We start from the raw sequence: 25,800 nt of genomic DNA on the forward strand, positions 1-25,800 counted from the left end.
ACACACACACACACACACACACACACACACACACACACACACACACACTCTGTCTCGCTCTAAATCCATCATTAGAACCACTCCAGCTATGCAAACCCACAAATATCACCACTATTTGGTGCCCAAAATTCTAATTCTAGTCCATGTACTACAACTCTCCTTGACTATTATTAAAATAAAAATTGCAGTAAATATTTTATATGCCAAAATATTAGTATTAATTAAATATAAAATAATACATATTTAATTAATAAATTAAATATTTATTTAATAAATGCTGCCATATTAATCCTTTAATGTGTTACTATACACAAACACATATATTTATATATTACTTATCCCTGATTATATAAATTATATTAACCCAAAATAATACACAATATATAAAAATATATTATAATCAATGAAATAAAATATCTTTTTATTAATAAATGAAATAAAATATTTTTTATATTATTTTAAATAATATGCAAAACAATATTAATGTTTTAATATTAATCTAACATTGGACTATATACTATATACACACTTAAAAAGCATTATTTACATATTATTATAAATGGGCAGTCCATATGTAATGTCACATGAGGAAAAAAACTGTTTTATGTATAATAATCCTGTAATGCTCTAATATATGCATATATAAAATAATTTGATTGTATATATATATATATATATATATATATATATATATATATATATATATAGCATTTCAGATCATATTATAGAATAAATATAAAAAAATAGTAATCATAATAAAAATACATTATATTATACATTTTATTATAGTAAAACATATGTGTGCATATTATATTAATATTAAATATGCAAAAATACTAATGCTGAAATATCAGTAATACTGTACTATATGCAAATTTTTATTTACATATTAATATTATTAGAATTATTATAAACGGGTAGTGCATATTTAACACCACATATGCAAATATAGTTTAAAAAATAAATAGCATATGCATAAAATATTTTGGATTGTATTATTTTTTATATAATATGCAGAACTAGATGTTATAATAGTACCTATAACATGTGTATGTATGTGTATATATACATGTATATGTGTGTTTGTGTGTGTGTGTATATATATATATATATATATATATATATATATATATATATATATATATATATATATATATATATATATATTTTTCATGTTCATAATATGAATAAAAATAAGTCATATTTCTCGATTTGGTCAAAAAAAATAACATCTCTATAAACATGACCTCTAAAACACCTCAATGTAAGGGAGCGTTGAAGACCCCCTTAAGTTACCGTCGTTCTGGTTTGGCTCTTTGGAGGCTCAATACTGCTGGACTCAGGTGTTGATCTCTAATCATTACTGGGACAGACAAAAGAGGGAGGAAGGGGAGGCAGAGGAGAAAGACGCCACCTGTCATGAGATCATGGTGAATGGCCCCTCTCTGGCCTCTATGGAACGGTCCATCCTGCCTGCAGGATTAGTGGATCAATAGAGCACTGCTCACATGACGACGGTCACCGTCAACACAATAATCAATACCAATATTCTGACAGACGCTGATCTGAGCACGTCACCTTCTTCACATTACAACCCCAACCAGTAGAAAAATACATCCTCATTCAGAGGAATGTTTCAGGATCAATACATATTAAGCTCTATAAACATCTCTCTTCCATCAGATTGTACAAAACAAAAACAAATTAATAAACTTCTTATAATATACTTTATATTTCTTAGAAATAAATCAATAAAATTTTTTAATGTTTTTAAAAGAAGTTTTGTCTGCTCACCAAGGCTACATTTATTTAATTAAAAATACAGTAAAAAACAGTAATATTGTGAAATATTATTACAATTTAAAATAACTATGTACTATTTAAATATATTTGACAAAGTAATTTATTCCTGTGATGCAAAGCTGAATTTTCAGCATCGTTACTCCAGTCTTCAGTGTCACATGATCCTTCAGAAATCATTCTAATATGCTGATTTGCTGCTCAATAAACATTTATGATTATTTTCAATGTTGAAAACAGTTGTGTACTTTTTTTTTCAGGATTCCTTGATGAATAGAAAGTTCAAAAGAACAGCATTTATCTGAAATACAAAGCTTCTGTAGCATTATACACTACCGTTCAAAAGTGTGGGGTCAGTAAGAATTTTTATTTTTATTTTTTTTTAAAAGAAATTAAAGAAATTAATACTTTTATTCAGCAAGGATGCATTAAATCAATCAAAAGTGGCAGTAAAGACATTTATAATGTTACAAAAGATTAGATTTCAGATAAACACTGTTCTTTTGAACTTTCTATTCATCAAATAATCCTGAAAAAAAATATTGTACACAAATATTTTGTACAATTGTACACATTAAATGTTTCTTGAGCAGCAGATCAGCCTATTAGAATGATTTCTGAAGGATCATGTGACACTGAAGACTGGAGTAATGATGCTGAAAATTCAGCTTTGCATCACAGGAATAAATTACTTTGGGAAATATATTCAAATAGAAAACAGTTATTTTAAATTGTAATAATATTTCACAATATTACTGTTTTTTACTGTATTTTTAATTAAATAAATGTAGCCTTGGTGAGCAGACGAAACTTCTTTTAAAAACATTAATCTTAGTGGTTCCAAACTTTTGTACTGTACTGTATATACACACACACACACACACACACTTTAATAAGTCTTAGATAGATAGATAGATAGATAGATAGATAGATAGATAGATAGATAGATAGATAGATAGATAGATAGATAGATAGATAGATAGATAGATAGATAGATAGATAGATAGATAGATAGATAGATAGATAGATAGATAGATAGATAGATAGATAGATAGATTTTATTGTTGATTTTAATTTGTTTTCTAACTCTGATCACTTTCATTTCCACACATCAACAGGAATTCAATCCAACACAGTTTTGCAATGATTATTTTAATGGGGCTCAGAGTTTCACACAGTGACAAACTGAGGGGTGGTTTGACAGTTTTCTGAGGGACGAGGAGAAACAATGGAGGGTAAAAAAAATACTTGCATTCTCTTCAGGAGCAAACAAACACTGCAAACAAACACGTACAATTGAAATTCACACAATTAGGAAGAACAGCGTTTATGAGCCCCTTCACTACCTTGATCTCTCTGCTCCGTCACTGCGACTCAAAAACAGTGACACAACTGTGCAATTGTATATTTTCATTTGTATCGTAAAATTGCATAATCAATTCATTCATACTTCGAACCGATCAGAGCCGACGTACTGCATCACGTGACTGAGTGCAGTCAGAATCAGCTGGAACACTATTATATGAGCCAACAGAAATGATGAGATAAAAACACTGTAAAGCCTCCTCGAGCTTTTGAAAAACAAGTGGTGTGATTGCTCAAAAACAGAAAGGGTAAATCAGACAAAGTCTGTCAAAAACACATCCAGGTCATATTTCACATTAAAAAACATAAAATCAATTATATTTTGACTTAAGAAAATTAAGCCTATTTTTAGGATAACATTTTTTTTCCCCGCATTATGACATTATTTACATATTATTATAATTAAGCATTTCTCATGGCCAATTAACAATTCTCATTACCATAATGTGAAAAAAAAAAAAAAATTATAAAGAAAAATATATATACACATCAAGATAATATTTGATGTATTTAATTTAAGCTTGTTTTAATAAAAAAAAATAACTGTCCAGACAAGATTAGTTTTATTACTATATTAAATAAAAATATGTATTTTTTTCACATTACAGTAATGACAAATGTGCTTAATTGGCATGACAATAATGTCATAAAAATAATGCAAAAAAAAAAAAAAGTATTTTCTTATGCAAAATGTAATTTCACATTTTTTTCTTTCGATTTCTTTGTGTGATTCACCCAAGAGATCATTGAAACAAAATACAAACAAAACAAAAACTATACAAATAATACCCAGTAAGATACAAGTTTTACACAGAATATGTAGTGTTGTGCTGTCAAAAAAACAAAACAAACAAAAAATACAATAATTTTCATATTAGTGACTGCAGCTTCATACCACCATTTGAGTCAGCAGTAGAAATACACCACAAACCGTCAATTTGTAAAAAATATGAATGATAAATATTGTCTGAACATACTTTCTGAAACCTAAAGCTGTCACGCGTGCCTGGCGTCCTAAAATGAAATGTAACTTCACCCTCCTCTGTGCTAAGGCACTGGCTAGATAGTGACCTATACCTCACAGGACTTAAAGGCATAGTTCACCCAAAAATGAAAAATTATCAGCATAAAAGATGATATTTTAAAGAATGTTGGCAACGAAACAGCTGACGGTAGCCACTGACTTCTATAGTAGGACAAAAAATACTATGGAAGTCAATGGGTACGGTGAATTTTCTGGTTATCATCATTCTTCAAAATATATTTTTTCAGTAAAAAGAAACTCATACAGGTTTGGAACAACTTGAGGGTGAGTAAATGATAACAAATTTTCATTTTTGGATGAACTATCCCTTTAATTACTTAACCATTAGTTGTCAAATTTAGTTTTTTATACTAAAAAATAGCATTTGGTCCAAAACTTCACTTCCATCTGAAGTGATTCTTTTTTGGACTTTTTACAGATTAATAACCAATTGTCACGCAATTTACAAATTTGATGCTCACTAAAGAATTTTTTGTAAATCAGGTTAAATCAGTTTCAATTGCTAAACTATTCGGAGACTTTTAGGCAGTTATCCGAAGCTTTTAACATCAACGTTTTCGTTAAAAACACGATTCCATCCATTTTCAAAGCGCAGTGCGTGTGAATAAATCTCACTAGTAACGTAAAAAAAAGTAAACCACGCAAACAAAAATAAACACAGACAGTAAATAACGAATTCTCATTAGTATGATCAGTAACATACCCGCTTAAACAGTATCTGGTTCATTAAACTCCAGTGTTTAGTAAATTTATAGTTAGTGCTGATTAGTTACAGTGGTCTAAACTGTTAAAGCAGTGTACAGGAAATAACGTAGGCAATATTTTCTAGTACTACTAGAAAAAAATAGACTTATTAATTATTTTAGCTGCTTAAGTGTTAAGAGTCATGGTCCATTTGAAAGAAATGATTTACCCTGGATAATGACAACTCTTATGAAATGATTCAGATCGTATTATCGCCTAAACTGGAATGCGTTTGCAAAAAAACAGCCCGTGCTTAGTGTTTGTTTTCAGTCTGGGCTGCTTATAAGAAAGCAAAAAAGGAGCAGAATTCTACCGTATGATTGACTAGAGATGGAGATGAAAGGGTTTTGTTGCTCGTTCTCTCCCTTCCACGCAGTTGGAGTGAACGTACGCAGGCGGGAGAGCTGTAGCGGAGTGCTGTTCACAGAACAATGAAGAGGATGATCACGACAAACAGGATAGCCAGAAGAATGCCGATAGCACACCACTGTCTTCGATCTGCGGGGTCAAGCAAGAATATAATGAGTTAAAACACTCATATTTAGGTTATCAACAGCTAATCCATATAGCCATAGCATAGAGGTTTATGGTGAAAGAAGAACTAAACATTTTTAAAATGTTCCCACAATATTCAAGAGGGGTTCAGATTGAATTCTTGGCTTCTCAACAAAATGCTTCATTTGAAAAGGTCCGGAAGTCTGACTTCCTGTTCATGCTTTGCCATATAAAGAGCACTGCAGCCAATCACCTTTAGCTACAACAGGAAATCAAGGGGTTTTCTTAACAGCAAACGCATGATGGATTTCTTTCTAAATAAAGTGCTAGCTTTATGAATTATGACAGAACATTTTGCTTTTGGAATACATAAAAACTGTTGTTTCAGAAAAAATAAAATAAAATGTATAGACAAAATAAATAGGATGTCAAATATCAAAATAAGAGGTTTCAGTTCAATGACTCCTGAAAGTATTCTGAGAAAGACATTTTTAACCATGCGAGACAGTAAATGAAGCACGTCTGCCTCTTCCGTTACAGTATTACTCACCACTGGTCATGTGAGAAACTTTAGCCAGTTTCTTCATGACATTATCCAGCCTGGATTGAGTGCTGTCCATCTCATGAGAAAAGTCATCCAGCATTCTGAGAAAAGGCCAGACACACAAATTTTAAAAAGGATAAATAATTACATTTAATTTATATACAAACAATACAATGCATATGTGTGCACATTGTACTGTATGTAGACACAAACTAATGATAAAAAAACCACACACACACATATACATATATATACAATATGTGTGTGTATATATATATATATATATATATATATATATATATATATATATATATATATATATATATAAATAATATAAAAATATTAAAAATATATGTAATAAAAAATAAGAGAAATATTATATTCATATAAATTTGACATATATTATGTTCAAAAATATTCGAAAATTAAATATAATAGAATGTTATATATATAAAATTTAAAAAACAATTACATTTACATATTATTTATATTTAGATGTCAAAAACATCTAAACAAATTTCGCAATAAGTGGGGTTGCGCTTCAGCCATTGATGCTCGCTGTGAGAAATGCTGCCAGTATAGATCCAGCAGAAATAAGCGGAGTGATACAAACCCTGAAACGGTTTCCGTGTAATATTAGTAGAATATCGCATGGCTAGAAAAGGCTCTCAGCCAATCAGATTCGAGAACCAGAACTGTTGTTTCTCCTACCTGACTTTACCAATTTTGAAGCGACTTACACAGCTTGCTCATCCAGCTCTTGGCCGATCCTTTGAGACATGTTCTTCAAGACGCCAATAGTTCCCGACACTAACTCTAGCTGCTCATCTTGCTGTTCTGCTATTAGCTGCCATGGACACACACAAATAAAACACACTGTCCTGATAAGTGCTCATGAATATTGTAAAATATGCTAATCATGTGATAATCACCTGTTAACTGTGGTATGACATATATATACACACGTACATGTTGCTGGGTCTGTTGTTCCTCAATGAATTGTGAGTTTGCCGTCTGCAGCTCCTTGTCCAGTCTAGTATACTTATCAGCACTGGGTTGCCAGATTGGGCCACGAGACCCACCATCCCCCATTAAAGTCTAACATGGGAACATAAAATGACATGAGATGATACACACACTGTAAAAATCATAATCTGACCCTTACTTCCATAGCTTAAGTACAAACCTGTCGATTTTTCTTCTCTGACACTGTAACAGCCATGGGACTAGTCATGTGGTCTTTCATCTCCTGTAAAATGAAAATCCATTAGAGATAGTCATCTACCACGAGTGCAGATGTGTGTAAAGACCTGTTCACACCAAGGGCGATAACTATAATGACAAAGATATGGTTTTAAAAATAGTTCTAAATTGAATAGACAACTATAACAATAACATCACAGAGGAACAATATCACGAGAATCATTGTCAAAACTATTTTTTTCCAGCTGATGGACAATAAAAACAGTGACATCCAATCAGAATCCATCCTGCTTTAAAGAGCTTGAGCATTTAAAGATGACAGATGACAAAACCGCAGCACATACTTAAAATAAACTGAACTTTATCATATTTTAATGTGGACACTAATATAGTTATCATTCTTGGTGTGAACGGGCCTTAAAGGGTTAGTTCACCCAAAAATGAAAATAATGTCATTTATTACTCACCCTCATGTCGTTCCACACCCATAAGACCTATCTTTGGAACACAAATTAAGATATTTTTGATCAAATCTAATGGCTCAGTGAGGCCTGCATCGCCAGCAATGACACTCCCTTTTTCAATACCCAGAAAGCTACTAAAAACATATTCAAATCAGTTCATGTGACTACAGTGTTTCAACCTTAATGTTATGAATCGATGAGAATACTTTTTGTGCTCCAAAAATAACAAAATAACGACTTTATTCCACAATATCTAGTGAAGGGCGACTTCAAAACACTGCTTCATGAAGCTTCGAAGCTTTACGAATCATGTTTCGAATCAGTGGTTCAGAGCGCCAAAGTCACATGATTTCAATAAACAAGGCTTGGTTATGTCATAAGCGTTTTGAAACTTCAATAGTTCATGTGACTTTGGTTTGATATTGATACTGATTTTGATATTGATATTGATACGTTTCAGTTTGATACGGGCTCTGAACCATTGATTCGAAACAAATGATTCATAAAGATTTGAAGCTTCATGAAGCAGTGTTTTGAAATTGCCCTTCACTAGATATCGTGGAATAAAGTCTCTATTTTGTTATTTTTGGCACACAAAAAATATTCTCGTCACTTTATAATATTAAGGTTGAACAACTATTGTCACATGAACTGTTTTAAAAATGTTTTAAGTAGCTTTCTGGGCATTTAAAAAGGGAGTGTTATTGCTATCTATGCAGGCCTCACTGAGCCATCGGATTTGATCAAAAATATCTTAATTTGTGTTCTGAAGATCAACGAAGGTCTTACGGGTGTAGAATGACATAAGGGTGAGTGAAATGACATAATTTTCATTTTTGGGTGAACTAAGCCTTTAAGTCTCTCAAATCTACTCACTCTGACTGTTTGCCTTGTGCTAGTGATGAAGGCTTTCCTCTTGGCCAACTCCACCGCATCAAGGTTGAACTTCTTTGGATTGGCCTCCACAATACTTGAACACTGGGTTAAGGCTACAACCAACATATAAACATGTGAACCATGTCAAGTCCAAACATTGGCTGCCAGAAACAAAAGGATATTGATAGTCTCATCCAAGTCCTCCAAGTCCCATTCAATGGACCTCAAACTGTTTCGAAGCTCATTGGTGGTCCAGTCCACCTCCTCCTTGCTGGCTCCACCCGGGTCCTGTAGCAGCTCCATCCATCTCTGATGAAGCCCTTGAGCCGTGTTCACAGCCTTCTGCACCTCTCTAAGGAAAAGCAATCCATCAAAACAATTTATTAAAGTGAGGAACCCAAAATTATTTTAACAATGACAATGCTAGTATCCTGTTTGATACATTAACAAAAATGCTTTAGTATTACAAAGTAATTTTGGGGTATGGTACCATAATAATTCCCTATTTTAGGTGGTATCACATGGAAATGCCATGGTACTTTGACATTTATCATGATATTTACATGGCACTCCAAGGTACATGTTCAAAAAACATAGTAGTAGCATGGTACGTTTTTGTAAGCGTAATATAGCAAAGAGCAGATGTTTGTTACCATATCCCAATACCACTTAAAAGGAAAACAATCTAGATATCGATTTAATGGCATGATATAATAGTGGCGGAAATCGATAATTACGGTTGCCATGGCAACAAGATAACGATCTAACTGAAACAGCTGTTTTAAGCGGTGTTACAACTCGCCAAAGTGTTCACACGCAAAGCTAACATTTGTAAACAGAAAAGTATAATCATAGGATAGCATTTCGAGTTAATAATCCGATTTCTCCGAAATCGATATATGATATTCTCCCACAGTAACGGATCTAAGCCATAAACTCACCCTTTCACAACGAAAAACGGATCTTCCATCGACATTTTGGTGCTCAGATGACTCGACTCTTGTGCGAAAATCTCATGCTCCTGGTCGCGGCTGGTTTTGCTTTTCTTAAACAAAGGAGAGCGCTTAATGTGTTGTTTACATGTGGGACGGAGCCCGGATCCGCTCAGCCGCCATTGCTCGGCGGAATCACATCCGGGTCCTTGAGCGTCTAGACACACGCGCGCACGCCCCGCTCGCGATAAATAAACACCAGCGTGCTCTGCGTTTGTTGTTTTGGTTTGTTGCAGTAAAAGAACAAAGCAATATTGCCCCAGAATGCACAGGTATGTTAAAATGTGTATAACACCATGTTTGTACTTATAACAAAAAATTGTTTAATTCAGGTATCGATGTATGAAAATGTAGTTATACATTCCAACACCTCTATATCCCAAGACAGTGTTGCTTTATTATTATTTAATATTAGTGCATTATACACTATACATTACGCCTATATAATAATAATAATAATAACAATAATATTATTATTAGTAGTACCATGTAAACATTGGTAGTATTGTGATGATTCCTGATGGTAAATATCATAAGAGGTTTGAAAAATATTGTGGTGCTGAAAATGATATTTATTTACTTTGTATTTAAACTTACTTTAAAAAAAATACCATGATAGTACCATAGTACATGGCCAACAATTTCTCTATTTTTTTTAAACATTTTATTACATGGTACCACATGAAAGTAACAAGGATACCACCATCTGATACCAAATTGTACTGTAGTGCCACTACTGTACCTTTATTTACATGTTTACCTTGATACATTACATGAATTAAATACCTCATATCTTTAAAATATAAGATATACTGTTACAGATATTAAAAATTAAAATACATTATTATTAATAATAATGTAATTTGAAACCATGCACAAAAACCGAGTTTGCCACTGGTTTCTCTTAATCAATGTAGCTATGCACCTCTTCTGCCTACTAAAGCACCGTGCTTCATACATTATTCATCACAGCACTCCGCATTCTCATTAGTTGACTATCTACACCAATGCTGTCCACTGGTAAGAGGACATTGTGTATGATGTAAAACCAGCAAACCAGCTGGAAACACTTCAGCTCGCCTTAGCAAGTAAAGCTGCATAAATTATTAATCAACTCTGGTTTTATTTATAGTATCAGTTGCCAGTTTCCCATCAACACGCAGACCTGACTGAAGAATTAGGAAATTAGGAATAGATTAGATAAAATGCATGAGCAACATTACATGGATTGTATCCCTGTACTAACTGCAAAATACAGCTGGATGCTGGTTTATAGCTGACAGTTTATAAGGCTTTTTCATATTCTTGTCAATAAAAGATACATTCATAATGTGAATTACGTTTTGAGGCACTTGAAGCCAAGGATTTCACAAAGATATTGTGCGGTAGGCATGGCTGTAATCGTTTATATAAACGATCTCATAAAGCGTCTTACGTCATAGCCCGCTCTTCCTGTCAGGTTTGTTTATGACCCACATCTTAATGCAGGGAAACTCACAAACCAGCGCGGGCCTACTGATTAAAAATCACATACATATTATAGGCTAATGAAAGTATCGCTATTAAGCAGCATTATCTTCAGGGTAAAATCTCCCGCACTGTTCATTGTAGTTCATGAGTAGCAGCTAACTGTTTCTTCAAACAAAACATTGCCCTTCCCCCCACTAACAGCTCCATTCACATTTGCCCAGACACCGCAATGGATTTGCACAATAGAGTCATGTGACACGACTGTAGCAGACAAACCATTACATCAGTCGAGGAAGTCAGTTAAAAAAATTAAAGGGGAAGTAACTTTTTTTCCCCTTCTTATAAAACAAGAAGAGAAGCTATGTGGAAATTGTGTAATACTAATAATACAGGAATGTATAGATCGAAAAAGATGTATTTAGAAACTAAATACATTAAATACTGACCTTATCCCGAAAAAGCCAGTGACATGTAAAACATGTTTACGTTCTTGTATATGTCGGTTTTCGCTTGTTATTTGATTCTGTTTGCTTACGAAAACGATGTTGTGTTTTAAATAGTTAATCTTAATTATATAAATCAAAACAGCTGAGTACACACAGCGAAATGTTACAAAATATGTCTGTTATAGCTTGAAAACATTTCTTTCCCTTTAAACAGTTCTCCCACGTTAGTATTTAAATATGACTCATCGCCGAAGCGCTCTCCTATTGGTCATCGCCTATTTGGCGGGGTGTGATTCACAACGGTGGCAGAACCCAACTCGAGATGTGATTGGCTAGTGTAGTCGCTGACGCTGAAGTATAAAAGCGAGTTAAAAATAGAAACGGTCTCATTCCTCCCTAGATCATTGTTGGGTACTGAAGAGAATGTGTGAGATAATGAGATCTCCTACACTCACCCAATAACATCGATATTGTATTTTGTGAATGAGAATGAGGCTTTTGTCAACAAAACAAGGGACGATTTGATCTACAGGAAGGGGGAAGTTGTTGGCCGTTATTTACGAACGTGTTTCTGCACTGCTGGTCGATTCACAGTAACGTTTTGAGGAGAATCCTGAGAGGAAATCAAACGTGAAACGCTCGGCGAACTTTGTACCGTTTGTGAACTTTAGCGTGTCGACTCCAGCGATGGAATACAAAGTGGAAGCCCACCGGATTATGAGTATTTCCTTAGGGAAAATCTACAACTCACGCATCCAACGAGGCGGCATTAAATTGCACAAAAACCTCCTGGTATCGCTGGTCCTTCGCAGCGCGCGCCAGGTCTATCTGAGTGACTACTACAGCGGCGCGTGCCTGAACGCTCAAAGCGAACGCGAAGGGAACGAATGGGACATTATGGACTCAGAGCGGGAGAAATTCCCTCCCTCTGCAACGGAATGTGACCGAGCGGAGAGCCCAGAAGAACCTCAACAGAATAAACAGCCCGAGGCGAGCGATAAAGAGCGGGAATATCGCGAAAACGACGACGAGGTGAAATCAGACCAGGCGGATTGTACTTCCACTTTACAACAAGAGCAAAACCCAAACCCTTCTTTAGACTCTGTTGGTAACGTTTCACCACCGGAAACCATCAACGAACCCAAGGAGAGTCCCTCAGACAGTTCAGTAGCTGAACGTCAGTCAACGCCTGTGGCGAACGGGGAATCACATCAAGCACCCAAAACGCACGTTTGTTCAAACAGGAAAAGAAGCGCGGAGGAGTCGGAAAGTGGCGATTCGCCTCAAAAAAGGACCAAAGTTGCTTCCTCAAACTCTAAAGAGGACGAGGAAGGTGAGGAGATGGACACAAGTAACGTGTCCAACCTCATAACGATATTTGGTTCCAGTTTCTCAGGACTTCTTAGCAAGGACAGCGCTAAACCCGAGGCTGAGGCAGAAGATAGTGGTCAAATCTGCTGCGACCAAATGTTGAAGAACCTAAACCCTTGGAGTACGGCGATTGTAGCTTTCTAACTGTATTGTACTGTACTGCTTATCCGGGTTGCCCTGCGTGCATTGGTAACACGTGGTCAGGCCTGAGCTCAACATCGTAGTGTGGGACTTCCCAGACACCATGAGTGGTGCTACCAAAGTAACGTACACGCTCAGTTTGGGCTGTAAGATGTCCGGGCATGCCTTTCTGGTGAAGGAACTACCTGAATGCTGGTGCTACTTCTTGGGATTACAGTGTTGAACTCTCTATTCAGACAATTCAAAAGCCATGTGAGCGAGTGGTATTACAACATATGCAAACGTGTCATGAAGGTCAATATTACATTGTCACCGATTCAGGGTCGATCACACCTAACTTGACTGTACGAGGATTAGGCCACTGTTTTAATGTCTTTGTTTTATAAAGACCTGTACATTTTGTAATATTTGAGTCTGTGTATATATTGCTTCCCATGTCGCATTCTGAATCTATGTATTTTGGTATGACAATTTACGTGGTGCTCACGTATTAAAAAATGTGAAATGATACATTGTTTCTGTCCTCTCTGTTCATGAGTGAAAAAGTTGAGAACGTGACTAGTCACATGACTAGAATGACACCTCATCCACCTTTTATGCAAATTACTCTCAGACTATTATCAATTCCAGCCCAGTGCTGTTTTCAAGGTTCCCACGGTGATAAAACATTAAAGAATTTTAAAATTGTAATTAGCAGAAATTAATAGAAATTACTATGATTCTAAATAGTAAAGGTGAATATAAATACGTAGACTTTTTTGTCAACAAATTGCAATATGAGTGCAATCTAATCTGTGTGTGTGTGTATATATATATATATATATATATATATATATATATATATATATATATAAATACAATTATTCCATAATCATAAATGGAAATATATTAAACTACAAGGAATTAATTGGTCAAAAGTGTGCTTCACACACTTGATTCTGAAAATGATACAGAATTTAGGGTTAATATTTAAAATGCAGCTTCCTCAAACAAAACTATTTATCTGGTCCAACATGTTTAAGAACAAGAATGCTCAGCTGCTGTTCCACTGCAATACTTCCAGGCAATTTTTACTGCATGTTGTAAAGAGAGCTATTGTGCCCCTAAAGCATGTGTGGTATGCAAGGTTCAGTTTCAGCGCAGAATACAGTCTCTTCTCGCAGGGCCTGTCTTTGGTCCCAGGCTATTCAACATGACATGCCTTTTTCCTACAAGAGAGAACAGTCATAATAGAATCATTGACGTCTACACATTTTTCATGCAGCAACATCACTTGAGCAGTCTTACATTAATAATAGAGATATGATTCATAATTTACAATGAAAAAAAGTCTTCATGCTCAAAAAGTGTTTCATTTTATATGAGTAATTATAGAGAAATGTATTTAAAGGGTTAGTTCATCCAAAAGTGAAAATTATCCCATGATTTACTCACCCTCAACCCATTCTAGGAGTATATGACTATCTTCCTTCAGACGAACACAATCCGATATATTTAAAAAATATCCTTAGTCCTTCCAGGTTTATAATGGTTGTGAATGGGTGTTCACATTTTGAAGCAAAAAAAAAAGTGCATCCATCCATAATAAAAGTAATCCATACTGCTCCAGTGGGTTAATAAAGGCATTCTGAAGTGAAGCGATTGGTTTTTGTAAGAAAAATTTCCATATTTAAAACTTTATTAACTGTAATAACTAGCTTTGGCAGACTGCCATACACATCGATTTGCGGTGGAAGAGCAACCTCTGACCTGACGCATAACGCAATGACGAATGTGGAAGCGCAGAGGATAGAGCAAAGCAAAACACCGGTCACGAATTAGAAGTCTAAAACAAGAAACTTTAAAAAGAAATGTCAGAGGATTTCGAAATATGAGAAGAGGAGCTTGAGTTTGTTGCACAGTCCTATTTGTTTGATCCGAGAGGCGTCTAAGCTTACGATACTCCTACATCCTGCGTCATACATCGCGTCACGGGTTACTCATTTGGCGCAAATCGACTTGCGCAGTATGCGGACAGTCGTCCGCCGGAAACTAGTTATTTGAATTTGTAAAGTTTTAAATATGGATATTTCTCTCACAAAAATGCATTACTTTGCTTCAAAAGGCCTTTATTAACCAATTGGAGCCGTATGGATCCTTTTTTTTTTTGCTTCAAAATGTGGCCCCCCATTCACAACCATTATAAAGCTTGGAGGAGCAAGGATATTTTTTTATCTCAGATTGTGTTCGTCTGAAAGGAGATACATATACACCTAGGATGGCTTGAGTGTCAGTAAGTCATGAGATAATTTTCACTTTTGGGTAAACTATCCCTTTAATTCACTGGGCAAGAATGCAGTCAATGAGATAAGTGGAATAGTAATACGTACAGAAAAGTAAAAAATAAAGGATAAATCATAAATATGACTGAACTACATTAGGTTACACCAATAAAAGCTTGTGGGGTCCCTTGCACGGTCATGGAAAACCTCCTGAAAATATCAGGAAATAAAAGTCATAAAAATTAATAAAATCTTAAGTTAATAAATATTAAATAAATATAATACTCTTTAATGAGTATACAAAAGTTATATATAGTTATGGTTATAACTTTATAATATTTTATATTATGTAAAATTTATAATATACATGTAAAATCATTTAAAATCAACTTATAATTTAGCATCTAAAAGATTTATAATAATTACAATGATAATATATAATATTTTAAAACTGAATCTCTAATCAAATTATTTTAAAATCCTTCACCAGTAATCACAAATAACTAGAAAACTGGAAAAGTCATTGAAATTCACTGGGGGTAAAGTGATTTGTAAAGGTCAGATCAGGTAGAAAAAGCTCCTAAAGTTTCTCAACAGTATGTTCAGCTTTTTAAAGTGCAAGTAATTGTCTCTACATCGAAAGCTGACGTTGGCTCCAGCAGAACCAGCTTGGTGTCCGGTGTGGCCGCATTCTTTCACACAGACATGGCCAGCTATTGATAGATACATTCCCTCGAGAAAGACCAGAAGGCAAGAGTAAAGCTGCTCTCTCGCCCTGCTCGTTTGAGAAATGTGGGTCATTCAAATCCCAGCCATGGCCAAGTCAGCTGACCACACCAGCACAGAACAGCAACAGAGCTGGAGCAGATGACGAGGGCGTGGCCTGACGTGTAACTCTTGGCCGGGGTGGACTTTTCCTCAAATTTCTGCAGTTCCTTTAATAACGTAATACCTAAAGTTATTATTGGCATTGGGAAATCCAATCCAAAATCAACATATAGATCTAAAAACATTTGTCGCATGTGATGCAACATCACTGGCTGCTTCACAAACCATGCTTAAACACATCCAGCTGTCTTCTCCAGACTGGCCTCTCGCTCCTGCATTCCTCTGTCCTGGAAGGAAAGGGGGTGGGGGGTGGGAGGAAAAGAGCAAAGTTGTGAAAACGTTTCCTGCCGATATGCAGTAGGAGAGCATGTGGGTCTGGAATGTTGAGTCAAAAGCAGAGAACTTTAGCGGGAATGTTGATCTGATTAAAGTTCTGGTAAATTATCAGGTAATCGCGTGGCTGATCAGACTTGTGCCAAATGATAACGCAACAACAATATATATATTTTTTATTTTATGAAAAGAAAAAATGTGAATGGTTGCCACAGTGTTGCTATAAGCTTTCTGAATTGTTGTTATGCTATTGCTCGGGTGCTCTGGGGGGTTACTTACTAGGCCAAGTTTATATTTCAGTTGGACTAAAACAATCATTTTCTTTTTTAAATGTCATATAAATGCTCAATGTTTGACTGAAATCACACCAATCCAGTTTTCGCAAAATTGCGGTCGGATTAGCGAAACCCTGCAGCCATTGTCAAATATAGCGTTGCCTGAAGCACCACTCACACAGAAGTCACTTTTAATCCAAGCAGCTTTCTGTAGGTCAACCCAGCAAATTCATTGAACCTGTTGCGAAATCTGTATGCACAAATCTTTCACCCTCACAAGAAATTCCAGATCGTGTGGATTCCTTTTGAAAGGACTGGATTTTGTCCCCCAAAATTTGCTGAACAACAGTAAATGTGACCACACCTATTTGATATGCAAATATTTGATTGCACATTGTGTCACGTATACTAAGATGACTTGACTAAAGACTCGACTATAACAAACCATATAAAGACATGTTATGATATTTTAGTCCATTAATATCATACACCCACATAAATATAAATCTATAGGACTTTTTAAAATCCATTTTATAATAGGCCAAGCAAAAATCAACAAAATGAACATTTAGAAAAGTAACATCAAAACCAAAGTTCACTACTTGGCGTCAAACCCTTAACTGAAAGCATTAGCAATATACTCGACCTGCTAATTAGCAAAACTTGTATAATAGCTCTGAACAACAAAAAGAGACCATCAAGCAATAAAGATAAGATGTCAAGGACTGTTTTAGGTGTATAGGTGATTTATTGTGTGCTAAGAGCCATGCCGTGTCCCTGTCTAACATGGTCAGCCCCATAGAGCACGGCAGAAAGATGCCTGAACAAAACACCCGTCTGAATACAAGTAGAGACAAGATCTACCCCAGAAGTTCCTTTGTTCGAAGCAAACAGCAAGTCAGGAAAACTTTTGACCACTCATTCAGCAAGATGGATATCTCCGCATTGACACATCAACCGGAGTGTCCCACAAAGCATTTCGTCAATGATCTCATCAGTCTCCACAATGCTACTCATCCACCTAGAGTAAACTAAGGTCTTCAATCAGTACTACCTGAGGGGTGTTGGGACAAAAAGTGTGAGAATAATCTCACAAACCAATACGTGGACTCTCCCATATTCATGCGACAACTTAAAGGAGTCATTGTCCATTCAAATCAGCTTTGTGTGTGCAGGAATTACCGAACCTAATCAGAAGCCTTCAAAACACTAGAAAACCATCTGTCATCTGCCAAAAGATCAGGCGTGGTTCCAGAAGTGAAGAGAATAAATATGAAATCTGTGCATATTGTATTTTCTTTTTGTGATCGGTTTGCCAGTAATAAATATATGCATCACGTCATACGGATTATCTAAGATTAGGCCGTTTATGTGAGACTGCAAAATAAACAGGGAAACTACAGCTCTAGTGTGCAATAAAACCAAACAGGGAACTGAAAGTTGTAACCGCAAAGCAGTTAGAACTTTGAAACTGGTCTACAATGACTCAACGCCCTTCCCCCCGCAAGAGCACAATCACAAAGACAATTCGGCAGTGATCTTTTCAAGGAGGGGAGAGAGAAAGAGCCCTCGCTATGGCCCCACTATTCATTCCATTTGACCCCTGCCGGAGCCCAGACAAACTGAAGTCTTTGTTTATCTTGGGAAACTGGCAGAGGACAGGAGGGGAAAAGGATTTGGGTGGGGGAGGGTGCCGAGGATTGGAGGAGGAGGGGGTGGGTTGGAGGGAAAATGGGACCGGGGGAGGGGTATCCTGGGAAAAATGCCAGCATGGGATCAGTGACAGGGCCGGGCTTCCTGAAACAGGAGCAGCCTGGGATGGTGAAGGAAGGGGGTGTCTTCGTGGAGTTGTGGTGTTGGGGGGAGGGTCCACTTTGAAGGACCGGGCCAGAAGACCAGAGACGAACTACACGCGCAAAACGTCACATTGATGTATGTTTCCTGTTGGGCGTGGGGTCGCGTTTAATTGCAGTTCCCGAAAGCTTTATAGACTCTACAGATGGATAGCAAACACTCATGGAACTGATATGTGAGGCTTTTGCAATGACAACAGGCCTGAACATTTAGATGTCTCCTTAAATGCTACAAGCTGGGGCATGTTGTGAGCAAAGGAAGCTTGGGGCAATTAGAGCAGACAGATGGCCGCTATGAGAAAAAAGGCTGGTGTACCTTTCTCATGTTTTGTCGTTACAGGAGGGTCATATGTCCCAACAGGAGCCCTGCCGTAGACAGATCTGAAAATAGTGAGAAATTTCACGTTAGTCAAACATGAACACGCACACTAATTCCTTTCGAATAGTCACTGATGTTGTTTACAGATTTGTAACAAGATTTTTTTTATTTTTATATTAAAGACAACTACTTTGTTTCCAATGTAAAACTCACCACTATTAGTCTAAGTGGTTGCCAGGGTGTTGCTATCCAGTTGCTTGGGTGTTCTGAATTTTTCTAGCAGGTTGCTAAGCGGTTGCTATGGTGTTTAGGGTGGTTGCCAACACATTGCTATGCATCTGCTAAGGTGGCCTGAATGATTTTGACTAGGGTGTTCTGGGCAACTGCCAGGGCATTGCTATGCAGTTGCTAAGGTGTTCTGTGTTCGGGATGTTCTATGGTGTAGTTTCTAGGGTGTTGCTATATTGTTGCTAGGGTGATCTGGCTGGTTGCCAGGACATTACTGTGCAGTTGTTAAGTTGTTCTGGTTGTGGCATGTTTTCTATGAGGTTGCTATTCAGTTGCTAAGTTGCAGTTGCTAGGGTGTTGCTATGTTGTTGCTAAGGTGCAAGTTTAAAACTATGGAATCCCATTTCTGCATGAACGTGATTTTTCCCCCCAAACCAGTTCAGCGGAAATCCCACCTTGGAGCCAATTCTAATCATTTCATTGGCCATGTCAATCACAATAACGATTGCCTACACCCAACCCTGATCCCTAAACCTACCCGTCACTGTAAATGACATTGGTCTTTTGGGGAAAAAAAAAAAAAAAAAAAAAAAAATCACGCTCTGCCTGAGAGTAAAAAATAGTCTAAACTTTTTTCTTCTAGGATGAATGCTGCACCTTTTCTTAAATAGAGAGTAAAAGATGCTTGTGAGAAAATAAATAATAAATAAAGTCATATTGTGAGACAAAGCCACAGTTACGAGATTTTGTCACAACTGGGAGAAATACAATCACAATTGTGAGATATAGAGTAACGTTTACCTTATTTTTGACTATTTAGGAAAGATTCCATGCTTAGGGTTGAGGTGTAGAACAAATCAAAATGGATTTTGATCAAGTTAGAGGTTGGCAAATTGGTACTGCAAAAGGTTTGTACCAATAAAATCTTTGTTTAAGTCTGTTAAAAGCTCTTTATGAGTCCTGACCACTAAAAAAGAGGAAGTATTATGCATGGGTAAAAATACCTTCGTAGATTTCTCACTGGGTTAGTTCCTTGAAATGGTCAAAGTTCAGTTTAGAGTTAAGGGAAATTTTCTTCAGAGGACTTTTTATTTGCTCACCGTGACTCACACAAAAGTTTACTAAATAGGACACGTCCAAATGTGATATGAAGCCCAGGTGATTTTTGTTATTGTTCAGTGACTAAATCTTGCGTCTACATTTTCATTTGTCCTTAAAAGTAATGGATATATCATAAATATTCCTTGATGGGAACTTTGCCTTTGGGTTGTAATGACATCACAGAATCACCAATATATAAATAAGTCCAAAAATCAAGGTCAGAACCAGCATTTTTCTCGGTTTTGACGCAACAGTAAGTGTTTTTGTGTGGCAAAAGTTACCAGGGAGACAAAACAAGCTTTGCGCTGGAGAGTCAAAGTGGCTTAGTAACCAACAGCAGCTGCCACAACAATAAACACAAAGGAGATCGCTAGAACACTATGCTTGGTTTTACAGTTATTCGTCCCATTCATGAAAAAATACCTAAGTGAACTTTATGAAGAAAAATAGTGCTCATCATATACTCACTACTTTTATGAAACTTGGTCAAAATTTGGTCAACTCTTTTTGGGGTTTAGTAATGAAAACTATCAGTACTCTTTGTCAAAACAAAGAAAACATTGTACTGTAGTGCTTAGCAACAATTCAGTAAAGTGATCTCCGTCCAGGCAGCGAGCGGCTCCACCTATTATAAGACCATATGCCGTATGGAAACAGTGAGCATATAAAGGACACCTTTTTCTCTCTCTGGCCTGCCACTGAGGAAACTCCAAACATTTGGACCCATTCGGGAGCAGACAGCTTTTGCTTCTGACTTGGCGACTGTTTCTAAAGTGAAGCAAACACAGGAGAAACAATGTGATCTTGACAGGAATAAAGGTTAGATTAGTACCAAAAGGTTTTACAGACAAGTAACTATTCTGTGTAACTAACAAAGAAATATTTTTCTAGTTCTTAAAAAACATCCATTTTCTGTTGCTTGTAAGGACCTAGAAACCTAAACAATGATCTGAAGAGTCTGTAATGTAACATCAGGAATGTTTGTTCTCCAAAAAACTTTTAACCTAAGAACCCTACATAGCAAAAATGCTGAGGAGGGTCTTTGGTGAACCTAAGGTCATGCAAGGAAGGAACCAATGAAAGGGATAGTTTACCCAAATATAAAGATTTGGTCACCTTTTTCCTCACCTTTATGTTGATCCAAACCAATGTGACTTTCTTTGATCTGTGGCAAACAAAAACAGACATTTAGTAGAATGTTCACGCTGCTTTTTTCCATACATTGAAAGTCAATAGACAGGGTTCCTACACATTTTCCATTTCAAAATTCCATACTTTTCCATACTCAAATTTCCAGACCTCCTTCCAAATGATTTCTGCCATTGGTAAGCCTCTGTCTCCTTTTCTATGTTTTCTCTGCTTCATGTTTGTAGTCCGGGTCCTACAGTCTTTTAGTGATTTTTTTAATTAGTGTTTGATTGTTGAAATAAAGTTTTGTATTTAGTATTCACGTCTAAGTCCTTCTCTTCTTAAAACCAGGTACCTATATGACTTTTGTTGGTAATTAATCTACAAGTACTAATATATTCCCTGTTTAACAGGGTGGTGTAGTGACTTAGTTTGTTTCTCTTTCCGACCATACCACTCGCTACATATGCGTAAATATTTAATTTGTCTATTAATTCGATACATTTACTTTATAGACATCCTTCTGTGATTTATCCATTCTGGTCAGTGTTTGCTCTGTTGTCGGTATTGGTTGTTGGTATCGACGCATTTCTACAGAGCAGCCTACGAGTACGAGTAGCCTACACAAGCACAGTATTAGTTTCCCTAATATGTTCAAAATCATGACTTTATAAACATATTTCAAAGTCAAGAGAGGTGAAAAAGGTGACGTGTATGAACAAAATAGTTGTAGGCGTTTTTTTCCTTATTTTAACATGTAAACAAAGCATTCTGGTGCACTCTGACAAGAACATAAATGGAAAAAACAACATTTGCATTTGCTTATCATAACATATCATAACAACATTTGCTTATCATAACATAATAATGTTATGATCCATTTTTAATGACAATTATTTTTCTACTCTTTTTTTTTTTTTTGTAGGCCTAAACATTTAAATGGTGGCTGTCATAAAACGGATTTATACATTCAATATCAAAGCACATGTTAAGTAAAAATACAATGAATATGCAATAGCCAATAATAAGTTTTTGGACACTGAACGGCTTTTCTGAGGTAGGCTAAATGTGACATTTTTAGAAGATGTTTATTGATGCCTTTCTGCGGTTGAATCACTGATTGATTGATTTGCTGTGACATGATACAGATTACAGTAAGTTGTACTGTATCTTTCAACATACCTTTGGATGTTCAATCATGTTTATTTTGTGTTATAACTAGTAAAGCGGAAGAGATGGTTGGTTCACGAGCGCTACAGCGATCTGTCACGCCACACAGCACCAAGAAAGATCGCGACTCACTCCAGTCTATGGGAAAGTAGCCCATTTTAGATTCTTATGAGAATCTTGTGACACACACACTCACTCACCCCGGAAAAAAAACTCTTCGGATCTAAATGATTCACATAAATGACGTAATTTGATTCAAAACAGCTAATTTTGCCAAAAAGGGACTAGTTTGCAGGTATGATAAATTAGAAAACTGAATAGAGCCAATAGTCTGGAAACACAAATATTTTTCCATACTTTTCCAGACCTGGAAATTACTCAAATCAAATTCCATACTTTTTCCAAACTGCGTAGGAACCCTGAATAGAGATGGATGGATGTATTTTCAGGAGATAACACCTCAAATTTTGGTCTGTTCCTCATAAAAAAATTGTAATGTTTGGTTTGATATATGTGGAACGCATCTTTTGGGTGATTTATAATCAAGTTATTGATCAATGTTTATTCTTCTAAATATTAAATGATTTGAATGACTTCTTCAACTTATGTTAAAGCATTTATTTTCATTTTTATCTTCAAACACTAGAGAATAATGATGAATATTGTCTGTACCTCACACTGAGAGAAAAGTACAACTTATCTATATGTTTTGGGGAAATATCCTGTTCAACCAACATCAACCTTGAAGTAACTGTGTATCTGTGTATGTGTGCTAGTATCCTTTGTTATTTTCTTCACAGAAAATTTCTTCACTTTATTTTTTAAACTCTTCATCATATCTGGTCTTTGGGTCTTTAACTGTAAAATCCCCTACAGCACGCTCACCTCCCATGCTGGAGACACTGGTTTGAATCCCGCTCGGACCAGGTGGAGTAGAAACAGAGGGGCTACATTTGTGCCGTGACCTGGATGGGAGTGAGGTTTAGGGGGGTGAGTGTATTGGAGGCCAGCTAGTAAGAGCTGTGTGAGTAAAACTCACTCCCCTGGCCTCAAGAGGTGCATTACCAACAGACGCTAGAGACTGCAGTCTTTGAATCCTTATTAGTGCGCCTGCCTCCCATGCTGGAGACACTGTTTCGAATCCCACTTGGAGTATAAGCGGAGGGGTTACATATAATTATGACTGTGGACTATTTTTGCAGTACATTTATTGTGCTTTTTTGTCATTTTTGGAGCTGTGAAGCACCTGTTCCCATTTAATTTCATTGTAGAAGAGCAGAAGAACATGAGGGTGGATAAAAAAAGCAAGAAATTATCCTTTAACATAATTAAGAAAGCAAAAAAAGCATACTAAAGAGGGCCACCATGTCGTCTCTTTCTTCTGTTGTAGAATCAAAATGTTCTTATCTCATTCAACACCTGTTTAGAAAGAGCGCCGCCCTTTAACTACCCCATCCAAACTATCAAAGAACCGTTGAGGAGATAATGTCATTTCTCATATACACATTTTGACCATCAATATGACACATATGTGTCCAAGACACTGCAGCATTTATGTATGACATGGACGTAATAGCCAACATTGACTTTAACCCCTCTTAAATGTGTTTCCCACAGTGCTTGGCAATCCAGCAGGTCACACAATCCCGTTCATTAGCCTCCTGCTCTAGTGACCCGCAGGAGGCCAGCAGATTACGGCTACGCAGCTCTGCTCACTGCGATTTCCTGCTACATGCCAAGTCAACAGATGCCTAAGGAGACTAGCGGATTTTACACGCAAGACCCAGACTGAGCCAGAGAGCAGAACCTTCCAGCAAGAGCTCAGGCTGAAAGTTGATCACAATTAGGAAATCCTGGACCACCCACTGGAGCTGATGGGAAGGTGCCACTTTAAAAATAGAGTTGTGTGTCGGGCCGGGAACAAAGAACAGTTGCTGAGTACAGCAGAAAAGAGTGATGGCCTTTCATTGACACGTGATAACATACGCTAAAAAAAATAACATACCATTGCCATGTTTTTGGACGAGGTACTATGTCATTAACAAATGTCATTTGTCATTTTGGACATGTCATTTGTCATTTTTTACTATGTACATGTACCATGGTTTTTGGATAGTAATAGTGTGGTATTTTTTTAACTCATTAACAAAAACATATAACATTATCATGATATTTCTAACGATACTGTTGTATTTTGGACATTGTACCATGGCAATCTGTTACAGAAAGTACTGTGGTGGTACTATGGTACATTTATGGTATCACATGGTACTTTAAAATATAGCATGGTCCTGAAAATCAGGTATTATGTTACACTATAATACATCCATGATTCATATCCAAACTACAATGATAGTACCATGTCTAAAATACTATGGTAATACAATGGTGCATGTCCAATTCCAAGGTAATACCATGGTACATGTCTAAAATACCTGAACATTTCCAAAATTCCATGATGTACCATGGAGTCACATCCAAAATACTATGGTACATGTCTAAAATACCTGAACATTTCCAAAATTCCCTGGAATCACATCCAAAATACCATGGTACATGTCTAAAATACCAGTGCATTTCCAAAATTCCATGATGTACCATGGAGTCACATCCAAAATACTATGGTACATGTCTAAAATACCTGAACATTTACAAAATTCCCTGGAATCACATCCAAAATACCATGGTACATGTCTAAAATACCAGTACATTTCCAAAATTCCATGATGTACCATGGAGTCACATCCAAAATACTATGGTACATGTCTAAAATACCTGAACATTTACAAAATTCCCTGGAATCACATCCAAAATACCATGGTACATGTCTAAAATACCAGTACATTTCCAAAATTCCATGATGTACCATGGAGTCACATCCAAAATACTATGGTACATGTCTAAAATACCTGAACATTTCCAAAATTCCCTGGAATCACATCCAAAATACCATGGTACATGTCTCAAAATACCTGAACATTTCCAAAATTCCCTGGAATCACATCCAAAATACCATGGTACATGTCTAAAATACCAGTACATTTACAAAATTCCATGATGTACCATGGAGTCACATCCAAAATACTATGGTACATGTCTAAAATACCTGAACATTTACAAAATTCCCTGGAATCACATCCAAAATACCATGGTACATGTCTAAAATACCAGTACATTTACAAAATTCCATGATGTACCATGGAGTCACATCCAAAATACTATGGTACATGTCTAAAATACCTGAACATTTACAAAATTCCCTGGAATCACATCCAAAATACCATGGTACATGTCTAAAATACCAGTACATTTACAAAATTCCATGATGTACCATGGAGTCACATCCAA

General features: G+C 36.2%; 2 protein-coding genes and 2 long non-coding RNA genes across 7 annotated transcripts; 2 read left to right on the forward strand and 2 right to left on the reverse strand.

Moving 5' to 3' along the window:
• Positions 1 to 2,936: 2,936 nt before the first annotated feature.
• stx6 (syntaxin 6) lies at positions 2,937 to 11,661 on the reverse strand. Of its 2 annotated transcripts, none has more exons than XM_048164586.1 (8): positions 11,445 to 11,661; positions 8,719 to 8,888; positions 8,537 to 8,631; positions 7,180 to 7,242; positions 6,963 to 7,091; positions 6,734 to 6,840; positions 6,000 to 6,094; positions 2,937 to 5,452 (listed from the first exon to the last, which is right to left on the reverse strand). In XM_048164586.1, the coding sequence occupies exons 2-8, from the start codon at positions 8,837 to 8,839 to the stop codon at positions 5,376 to 5,378; spliced, it is 687 nt and encodes a 228-aa protein (XP_048020543.1). In that variant the 5' UTR covers positions 8,840 to 8,888; positions 11,445 to 11,661; the 3' UTR covers positions 2,937 to 5,375. The 2 variants fall into 2 exon arrangements, with proteins under 2 accessions (XP_048020543.1, XP_048020539.1); XM_048164582.1 differs by lacking the exon at positions 11,445 to 11,661 and adding an exon at positions 9,478 to 9,664.
• On the forward strand, positions 9,687 to 25,370 carry LOC125251571. Its single transcript, XR_007181033.1, has 2 exons — positions 9,687 to 9,800; positions 24,070 to 25,370. It is a non-coding gene; the product is annotated as an uncharacterized LOC125251571 (long non-coding RNA).
• ier5 (immediate early response 5) lies at positions 11,835 to 13,464 on the forward strand. Its single transcript, XM_048164574.1, has one exon. The coding sequence runs from the start codon at positions 12,132 to 12,134 to the stop codon at positions 12,957 to 12,959; it is 828 nt and encodes a 275-aa protein (XP_048020531.1). The 5' UTR covers positions 11,835 to 12,131; the 3' UTR covers positions 12,960 to 13,464.
• Positions 15,624 to 21,864, reverse strand: LOC125251559. 3 transcript variants are annotated; one of them, XR_007181031.1, is made up of 4 exons: positions 21,283 to 21,864; positions 20,830 to 20,922; positions 18,823 to 18,887; positions 15,624 to 16,332 (listed from the first exon to the last, which is right to left on the reverse strand). It is a non-coding gene; the product is annotated as an uncharacterized LOC125251559 (long non-coding RNA). The 3 variants fall into 3 exon arrangements; XR_007181030.1 differs by having other exon boundaries at positions 15,624 to 16,152; positions 16,271 to 16,332; positions 20,830 to 21,864; XR_007181028.1 differs by having other exon boundaries at positions 20,830 to 21,864.
• Positions 25,371 to 25,800: the final 430 nt, after the last annotated feature.

The sequence above is a fragment of the Megalobrama amblycephala genome, linkage group LG2, assembly GCF_018812025.1.
Source record: "Megalobrama amblycephala isolate DHTTF-2021 linkage group LG2, ASM1881202v1, whole genome shotgun sequence".
In the NCBI taxonomy this organism is placed as follows: Eukaryota; Metazoa; Chordata; class Actinopteri; order Cypriniformes; family Xenocyprididae; genus Megalobrama; species Megalobrama amblycephala.